Genomic DNA, 10091 nt, shown 5'->3' with positions numbered 1-10091 from the left:
ACTTTTTAATTGGCTTTAATTTTTATTATTATAATTGGCCTACAAGACAATCGTGCCGACCCATTAACGTTTGAATTTAATTCGTACAATTACGCACTTAGTTTTTTCCCTCATTTTAAATTTAATTTGACCGCATTTTCAGAATCTAGCTTTAGTTTTAAATTTAGGGTCTGACAGTTGCTTCCACTGTGATATTGGGGGGGATAATATTTCAGACAGCACTTAAACGCAGCATCACATCTGCAAGGGACGCGCTTGGGGCGATCCTGTGAGGCAGGAGCCGCCCTCCTACTGCTGCACTTGTCAAAGGGCACTGATCGCAAATTACATCCCCGTCGTCCCAGCAGACGCACACACGCAAATGACACCGGGACACCCTGTCTCCTAGAGTATAGCTAATATACAGACAGGACTAATTTTAAACTCACTTTTTTTTCTAATTAGATGCCACTATGTTGCCTTTCAAGAGAACTTTTGAAAGCGAGAAACACCAGCTGCAGGAGCTCAACGGCAGACTTGTCCAGTATCTTTCCAGAACCAAGCAGCTGGAGAAGGAAAATGCGCATCTCATTACTGAAATAAATACACTCAGACAAGCGACGACGGCGGAATGGGAGCCGAAGTACAAGGGTGAGATGCGGGATCTGAGGAGAATGGTGGAGCAGCTGTCGTTTGAAAAGTCCCAGGCGGAGATGGAGAGGGAGAAGCTATGGCGGGAGTTGCAGATGGTCCAGTCTCTGTGCAGCGAGCAGACGGGAGTGTGCAGGGACATCAGTGGCGAGCTAAAGAGCTACGAGAAGGAGCTTCACACCGCTCACAAGACCAACGGTGAACTCCAGCAGCGTTTACTTCAACTAGAGAACGAGTGTAAACGCTTAGATGATGCGCACAGACGAGAAAAGGAGCATCTCCGGCGCCAGGTGGATTCCCGGATGGTACCCATCATCACGCAAACTTATCGCGGGCCTCCGGCGGCCAGCATGGAAGAGGTGCAAGAGTATGCCCGTGGTCTGTCCGAAGGATGGCTTGAGACCTTTGAAATGTACCAACTGAAGGTGGAAGAGATGGAGCAGTCGATTAAAGCGGACCAGGCGAGGTTGAGTGATCTGCAGAGGGAGAAGATGATGTATGCCTCAGAGTTGGACAAATTACGAGCAGACGCGGAAAAACAAGGTCAGATTCAATTTCGCCTTGAAGAACAACTGATGCACATGCAGGAGACATATCGGGTGGACTTCAGCCAATATCAGGTGAGGAAAAGTCCATTATAGGCCAACTAGAGTAGGACAGCCCAGATATATATTTCAGAGAGACAGAAGGGGAAGCCAGAAATAAGGAGATGTACATTTTATTTAAGAAGTGCCAAACTACATATTGTAAATAGAATACAATATTTAAAAATGTACAGGCAGAATAATATCCCCGTTATCACCCTGTAGGCCATGAGAGAGGGGGGAGGCTACTCCCTCTTGTCCCTGCCACACCCACTCTACTTAAAGGCACTGATGCAGCTGTCAGAGGCTGCTACAAATGATTAAACTAAATGATTAATGATATCCTCATCACAATTTAGGCTGACATTTCTAACAGGGATATATATACCCTGTCGTAAAAGCATACAGATGCAATAGATGTTGGTTCTGAAATAAATGCAACTCTCCCCACCCCCAAAAAGCCTACAACTTGCCATGCATCATAACGTGGTGCCTGACATGTTTGTGTTCCCTTAACTGTCTCTCGCGTGTAACATTTGACCTCAGTGTAAAAGGATTGAATAGCTTGAGTAGCTAAAATAATTCTACCTCGCCAGTACTTTATAGCTGCTAGATTACACCAGCCACTTAAACCAATTAGCTGTCAGACTGACAAATCCGTATTAGCCTCCTAAAGATGGAGCCCGAAGCAGGTCAGTCAGTTACTAATGACTACACTGTAGGGATGTTCACAGTAGGGATGCATAGGGATCTTCACAATAATACATTTCTCACACTTACAGTAACATTTAGAAGTGAGCATGACATCTGTCGAAGGATGTCAGAGGTTTTTGGAACAGGCTCATGCACAAATGCAGTCAGGGCCAGGAGAGAAGCAGTCAGGGTCAGGATTAAGTGGTCCACACAATTAGTGCAGTCTGTTAGTGGGATCAGACTTGGTTTAGACAAGTGGCCATCTTTCAGCAAAGTCAACAAAGATAAGAGGAGGGGATTCAAAACAGGAAAAAAAAAACACAGATTGGCAAAGTAAACAACACTATAGGCTGCTGTGAAATAAAATGTGGTCATTTTGGTGGTTAACACAAATTATTACAGAATGTTCAGTTGAAGTGCAGGGATAAACAACAAATAAATATAATACCAAATGGACATATTGCAGACTGTTTAAATGAAACTGTGAAGTGAAAAGTGCAAAGTGAAAACCTGTTTTTTGTTGCTTTTTTCCCCTCCAGATGATTATCCAGAAGCTGGAGCACGATAGGAATATGATGGCTGATGCTATTGCAGAGAAGATGCGAGAGCATCAGCACCTTCTCCAGGTTAAGATGAATCTGGGCAACGAGGTGGCTGCATACAGGTGATGAGCTTATTTATTTTGTCAGCTGTCCAACCAAAACTGATTTTTTTTCTTAAAAATAAAAAATAGACCTTTTCACGGGAGACATTATGTCATAGTATAAAAAGCACAGGTGTTACTAACTTTAGGGATGGCTGCATTCCATTCAAATGTCCCAGTTAGCCATGGCAGTGTGACAGGATCCTAAAACAGAAACAGCTAAATGGAATTCAACCCTCTTTTAATTCTTTCATTGTATTTACTCCTACTTTGGCATGTCCAAATGTCTTCAGTGGAGACAGAAAAAAACATTAATTGTCCACACTTTTTGTGTAGGTTATATAAGGGCTGCACAATTAATCAAATTTTAATCACAATCACGATTTTTGGCTTCCCACGATCAAATTTGGGTAATCGACCGATATTTTCAATACGTCATTCTGTTCATTTTTTGCAAAGCCAATCTACCGCTCCGTAAACCCCTGTCTGATCACGGGCCAGCTTAGTATCTAGATGTAGACAGTCACGGAGGACAGAGTAACGTGAGGGAAATTCAGATAGCAGATAGCAGTCGGTCACAAGGTTTACCGGTTTACCAGTAAACGCGACATTTTGTCCCGTCTGTGTTTTTCAGACAATAGCAGTGACCAGTGCTAGTCGGTGCTAGTTAGCGTCTGTTAGCTCACAGGGTTTTAGGGTACAACTAACATTTTTCCTCTACGTCGCACTGGTGCACCTAATGTCCTCACATCTGCTGCCTCTCCACAAACGAAGCAACATTGTTTATATCGATATGGTTTAATTTTGCGTTACATGACCCATTTCTTCTTTAAAGCCGTACCTGTGGTAGTATCTCTCCTCTACTCTCTCTCCTCTTACTCTACGTGCAGCCCCGCCCCCATTCACTCACACACTGCTCCCAGCAACACGGAGAGACACAGCGGAGGTCCACACTTCTGAGATATGTCCACAGTTTTAATTGTTATTAACACAGCTGTATAAAATTAAGCATTAGAGGCAAACCTGTATTTGTCCCTGTGTTTCCGCTGGTAACTCTGCCGCCACGGCAAAAAACACAGAAGAAGTTATTGAATGCAACTAACTTCCGTCCGTTGACCAATAGTGTGTGAGATGGAGCCTGCTGGACCTGGGCAAGAGATGGCCCATGGCCAGAATATCATAGTTCAAAAAAATACAGCGCAGTGACGATACAGACATTTCATACGTACACAATTTGTGTAACTCTGCTGACCCCGTGCCGGACCCATTTGTAATGAGTCAGCCGTCTCTCTGCGAGTACATCCATCGCACTCCCCCTCTCTCAAGCTCTTTTAATCCGTTATTGTTAAAAACAGGAGCTTTCTCAGAGATACTTTTTTTTTTAAAATATATATCCTATTAAATATATCCTAAATTATTCCCGATAATTTGTGTTGCAGGTGTATGTATGTACAACATACAACTTCAACATAAGAGGAATGGAGCACAATATAGATGGGAAAGCAATTATAAATAGACTATGTGACAATAAAATTTGTTTTGGTTAAAATCAACAATAATAATCATAATAAATAAATACAAAATAATCGTGATAATTAATCGTAATCTCAATTTTAATCAAAATAATCGTGATTATCATTTTGCCCAAAATTGTGCAGCCCTAGGTTATATAATTGTTGCTCTGGTTCGACAAGGGTGAACTTGTTAAATGGTGATGAAACATAAGTATTAGTACATATAATAATACAGTCAGTACACAAGATTACTGTTCAAACCTGCCCCCCCTGCCTGAAGCTACGCTTAATAAGTGATTTCATTAAACAACACAAAAAGAAATCCGCTTATTATTTCCTGCTGGTCTTCAGTAACAGAGTTAAAGTTGTTTTCATTTTCTCTGTGGTTTATTTAAGTATTTATATTGTGCTAATATATGTGTTGATTATATCTGGCATTTCATATCCTGTAATAATAACATGGCATGTCTATTCTTTACATAGGCAGATCACACAGGGTCACATTCTAACTGACTATCTTTACTCAAAGCTATTTATAAAGCAATTAATTAACATACTGTATTGTCATGTTTGAAGGTACAATATCCAGTTTTCTTTTCTTACCTCATATCCAGGACATGTTACACTTTCAAGCAAACTTGAAGTTTTTGAGGGATACTAAAACTGTATTAAGCCAATTCCCAGAAGGTTCTTTAGAATACTTTGTACTCCACTGTGTCTCTATATGGCACATTGTCTCCTGGCACCTCTGGTTTGTTATGATTTTCTGGAATAGACAGAATGTTTTCCCAGAGACGTGGCAGCGACATGTGTTATTGTGTGTCACGAGTCAGCGTTTGCTTTGAGAGTCGTAGGTAAGCGTGGACCGCCCTGCGGAACTTTTATTTTTAGGTCAGTCTTTGCGAAGGAAGTCTCCAGAGAGGTCGTTCCTTTTTGAGCCACGTTTGATTGCTGTTGCATGTTTGTTGAATCATGGCCAAGGAAAGGTGAGCTGCTAAAGCTAAATATTACAAAGTTTTTGTTACATGACACTGGCTTGTTACGTTTTGATTATTACCACCCTATATGGACAGGTCCTAGGTCTAACCATCTTGTAAGCCTGTTGCGTTTAGTTTGAGCGGGTCGAGATGGCAGAGTTGAATAATGTTTACCTAGTTGTGAGGTATTTGTCTTTGCTCTTTCTTTTCTATATATGGTAAAAGTAATTATGTTGAAATAGGAGGATAACCAGTGATTTATAATGACTTATTTGCCCTTGTCTCAAATATATTTTGTCTCCTGTTTGTTTAGGGCTCTCCTGGAAGGTGAGAGAGCGGATCTGCAAGATGGTCATAGGAGGGGAACTCAACATCAAAGAGAAAGAATAATAGGTACTGTGTTTGAAATTATTTAATTAAGCTTAGCATTAGTTCATGCAGGACACGGAAGTCATGCGCCCACCGATTGAATTAGCATTCCTATTAGACGCACACCAATCACAGCCATTCTTACACTAAGGCGGTCCTTTTAAATATGACTCCCTCCTCACTGGTCCCTGCTTCACTCACAGCTGCCACTGGCAACCATTTGCCTCCACCACCGCAGCCTCCACCTTCTTTGCTCAGAGTCCTAACATGACTCACAGTTTAAAATGGTTTTCAATGTCTTTCTTTTGGCTTACTCTTTTTCTTTCTGCATGGTACCCCCTGTTTCAGCTTAGCATGCTGCTTGGCTAGTCCAAGGAGCATTATCAAGCATAACTGTATTTGCATTTGTTGCGATATATGGTTAAATCTATGACAAGAGTGTTCCTGAGTGAAATGCTGTTACATGTTGATCATTAGAGTACATTGTAAAACTAGTTTGAATGAAATACTATGAAATTTTGGCAAATATGCTCATTTGCCTTCTTGCCAAGAGTTAGATGAGAAGATCGATACCACTCTTACAGATGTGAGTGGTATCTTTTCATTGCTTGCAAAGAAAGCGAATAAGCTCATTCACCAAAATGTCAAACTATTCCTTTAAGTATCTACTTGAATATTCATGCATATTAATCTCTGCCTCAGATATAAGGTTGCCTGCCCAGCCCTACACTCCAAGAGCTTCCACCCTAACCACCAGAAAACATATGGATATCAGGTACACACCGCTGACTTCAAACCTGAGAAGATCCCCTGTGCCTCCTTTTGGGTCCATAAGTCCCTCTAGGATCATCCCTATTTCAGTTGCAGGCAGAGCTCGGCATCAGAGTCCTGCATCCAGAAGGGACATGATCTCATTCTCCAAAGCTCAGGCTGCCGCCTCTGCCCCTGCTACCACCACCTCCACCACCACCACCACCACCGCCACTGCCAAAGCTAAACAAACAGGCCAGAGTGAATACCAAATAAGACAACATGTACAGAAAACAGCAGCAGATGAGAAAATTGTTAAAATCCAACCAGTCTCTGAGGTAGAAAACCAAGTCAGTCCCATTGAGTCCTCCACTACTGGGACTAGACCAGTGAGAGTGGTGTCACCAATAATGATGAGCCTCAACAGGAAAACTGAGACTGAAAGCAAAAAGCAAGCATCAGAGGAAAAAGAGAATGATAATGTTTCTGGAAAGGAGTTCAAAGAAAAAGAGAAAACAGAGCATGCGTTGGTCCCATGTGAGCAAAAGATGTTAGATGTGTCTGTAGAGGATATCATCGAGAAAGCGATGAGACCAGCAGGTTTGGGAGCTAAGGTTTGCTCCTCGGGAGAATCGCAGGTAAAGTATCATGTGGAGAAAACTGAGCAGGAGGATGGAACAACTAAGACGCAGATTGTGTTGGAGTCCAAAGTGGAGGAGGAGATGGATTTTTCAGAAGACTCTGCACTGGATGAACTACTGAGTCAAGGGGTTAAGAAGGTGTCACTGCAAGACATCGAGGACACAGCAACAGGAAGCATGATCAAGACCCTGCTAAGTGGCCTGCAGGGAAGCGAGAACTTTAAAAATAAGTCCGTCAATGTGGAAATCACTGAGGAACCGGTGGAGTCTTACAGTGATGAGGAACTTGAGGTTGAGCAGAAGTCCAGATCTAGTTTTTATGATCCCTCCTCAACTTATTTCCAAATTGAGGAGCTGAAGAATTTGAGTGACGGTGATGCCATGAAAACCTCCATGACAGATACAGATGATTGCAAGGGTGGATCTGTACAAGTTCAAGAAGTTTCAAGAGAGAGTGAATTGTCATATTTCTCCCATGACCAAGAGCCTGACGAGTATTTTGTCTCCACTCCAGATGATAATCTTTCTGAACCCGAGGAGGGTGGTGGAATCACCTCATATGGCCATTATGGTATCGTAGATGACCTGTCAGATGAGAGATATTATCAAGATGAAGGTCTTCTCTCGAAAAGAGTGATTGTAGAGGAAAGCGACGAATACAAGTTTAGGTCAGGAGATCACTCGTTTGTGAAGGAGAGTTTCCCAGAGTGCATCATCGAAGAAGAGGTTTGCGTCTCCCCCATAGTGCAGGAGTCAATGCTCGAGTTCCTGAGAGAGGACTCTTTGGAGCCCAAAGAGCAGCTGAAGGGAGCTCTAGAGAAGCTACAAAGCTCAGTGTCGGGTCCACTGAGGGAGGAGTTGGCTTTCCTCACAAAGTTGGGTAGTGAAGATTCACAGAATATGGCCGTCAATGTAAAAAGAATGCAACACACAAGTGACAACGGCACCATGACTATAGTTGCAGAGATGAACGTCTCTCAAAGTCTGGAAGACTCTGGGCTGCTGGAAGCAGAGGATGAACTATCAGAAGAGCAGATCATGGCATCGCTCAGATCATCTAACCTAGGGCTGGAGAAAGTCTTCCAAGGTGGGTCAGGGGGGGGATACAGCTTCAGAGTCACCAAAGAAGAGGATACTGCGTACGGTGACAAGTTTGAAGGCCTCCCTGACGAAGGTGTGTTTGAAATCACAGAGAAACCCGTAAAACTGGGGCCATCAGAAAAGTCTGTCACCTTCCAGATGGACGTACAGGGCAGCCATGCTGAGGCCTCAGAGCAAGAGCTTCAATCTCACATCTTGGAAGCCCCGGTGAAGATTCCTCAAAAGAAAAAAGTTGCAACCGTTTACCTTGAAAGCCCGACAGATTAAGAAAGATTTCGATCAGAAATATTTCAAACTGAGTGCTTGCTAACTTGTTGAAGAGCACATAACAGAGGTTGTTCTGACGCAGCAGTCCACACACACGGCATTAACACGGTTTGACACTTTAATAACGCTAAAAGCTTTGCAGTAAAACATCATATATGCAATTAACTTTGGTGCCCTCTTTCACTGTACCTACTTAAGAGTGTGTCACCTAAAATGGGGTGTAACTTACATGATTCAAGCACAATTTAGTTATTTAGTTTGATTTACTAGATTAAACACGTTTTAATGTTTTAATTGTGGCAGTTCTACTATTAGAAACACTGATGGCCTAACTTAATATGGGCTAGTTTAAGTAACATCTAGATAGTGTAGCAAATTTCCATGCTGGTAAAAAAAAACTGATAGAGTGCTACACTGCATGTGTTAAGCTTTTTACAAATTGCAGTTAATCTTTAAAGAGGTTTGTTTCTTCTCTCTAGAGTTCTCTATTTTTGTACTAACCTACATGTGGTGTTCACCTTAAACAGCCCATTCTGCAGTTTACAAAAACCCATCACATCATGTGTCTGCCATGTTGTTGAATATATTGAAAGCCAACATATGACAGTTAAGAGTTATGAGGTTCTGTAAACGGTTTGCAGATTGGGGCTTTTATTTTTAATTTAGACTTGGGCACCGCTGCCAAATATTGGGTTATTTTCAGATTATTTGACTTTACTCACAAACTAACTAATGCCATATAATACATTTTGATTAATTAGAAAAAAAGAATTGCCTAGTATACAACCAAAGCCAGGTTACGATACATTTCTAACTTCCTAACAGTTCCTAATTATAATCTGAACATGTGAGTAAGAAGCTGAGTATTCAAATTACAGCACTTAGCACCAAAAGGGGGTTGTCGATTTGAAAAGCAAACAGTAAGATGAAAGAAAGAAAACAAGAAGAAGAATTTTAAAGAATTAAAAAGGATTCAGTGATAGTGTTGCTAAAGAAACTATAATCACATCTAGTTTTGATGTACAGTATGTCTTGTCTGGATAATTGTTGCTTGTAGACAGTTGTTGGTCATCACAGTGTTAGCTTGAAGGATTCACCTTTGTTCTCAAACATGAGTGTGTCCATGACTGTGACTATTTTTGGATCATCAGCTTAGTGGCACGGACTGTTAATTAGGGTTTGTTGTGTTGTGTACACGTTGCAGAGTCGGAATGGTCCACTATGATTACAGTTTGGTTACATGTCTTGCACATTTTGTCAAAGTGGTTGCAAAATTTACACTATGTAACTATTAAGTAATGTCTTCACAGATTGGCTCCTTGGCATTGTCGATTATTAAAGAAATAAACAGAAATGCAATGTTTAGCATGAATGCCATGCTCTTATAAATATGTTAATTCTTGAAAATCTACTAAACTAAACCTCAATTAAAAAAAAGGCTTGTAGCATTTAAGTGCCCAGATACAGCATATTTTCATACATTATCTGCAAAATGCAGCAAACTATTGTATCAGTGTATTAAAATGTATCTTGATAAGAAATATTTGATAGGTTCCTATACAGTCCCTGACAAAAGTCTTGTCGCCTGTGTACAAATTGACCTGAAGTGCCGCTGAAATATATTTCTAATCAAGATTTATTTACAAGAAATGGCTCATTTTAATCCCAACAGCTTTTGTAATAATGTTTCAGTGCAAAACGAAACTGTCAAAAATTATTCTAATATTCACAGCTTGGTAAAGCCCATTGAGTCAATTTTTGCAAAGATATAAGTGTTGTCGCCTTGTCATATGAGCTTCACCTGGGACTAATAATGGATCAATTAGGTCTCAGGTGTGTATAAAAACAACCCCAGTACACTAGACCTTCACATCAACTGCAACTAGACATCTGCAAACATGCCTAAGATTCACCCTGAGTCT

The 10091-nt window shown here is 41.2% G+C and overlaps 1 protein-coding gene across 1 annotated transcript; it reads left to right on the top strand.

Moving 5' to 3' along the window:
• Window positions 1-258: 258 nt before the first annotated feature.
• synm (synemin, intermediate filament protein) lies at window positions 259-8768 on the top strand. The gene is made up of 4 exons (XM_032524455.1): window positions 259-1250; window positions 2447-2571; window positions 5355-5434; window positions 6113-8768. The coding sequence occupies exons 1-4, from the start codon at window positions 453-455 to the stop codon at window positions 8167-8169; spliced, it is 3060 nt and encodes a 1019-aa protein (XP_032380346.1). The 5' UTR covers window positions 259-452; the 3' UTR covers window positions 8170-8768.
• Window positions 8769-10091: the final 1323 nt, after the last annotated feature.

Source organism: Etheostoma spectabile, chromosome 8, assembly GCF_008692095.1.
Source record: "Etheostoma spectabile isolate EspeVRDwgs_2016 chromosome 8, UIUC_Espe_1.0, whole genome shotgun sequence".
In the NCBI taxonomy this organism is placed as follows: domain Eukaryota; kingdom Metazoa; phylum Chordata; class Actinopteri; order Perciformes; family Percidae; genus Etheostoma; species Etheostoma spectabile.
The sequence above is the reverse complement of the archived record's forward strand: the minus strand, read 5'-3'. Positions and strand labels throughout refer to the sequence as shown.

Excerpts from the sequence above, each read along its gene's own strand:
- synm (XM_032524455.1), top strand. The coding sequence starts at position 453 with ATGTTGCCTTTCAAGAGAACTTTTGAAAGCGAGAAACACCAGCTGCAG. Across the intron at positions 1,251-2,446 it reads TGGACTTCAGCCAATATCAG|ATGATTATCCAGAAGCTGGA; the intron begins GTGAGGAAAAGT and ends TTTCCCCTCCAG. Across the intron at positions 2,572-5,354 it reads AACGAGGTGGCTGCATACAG|GGCTCTCCTGGAAGGTGAGA; the intron begins GTGATGAGCTTA and ends CTGTTTGTTTAG.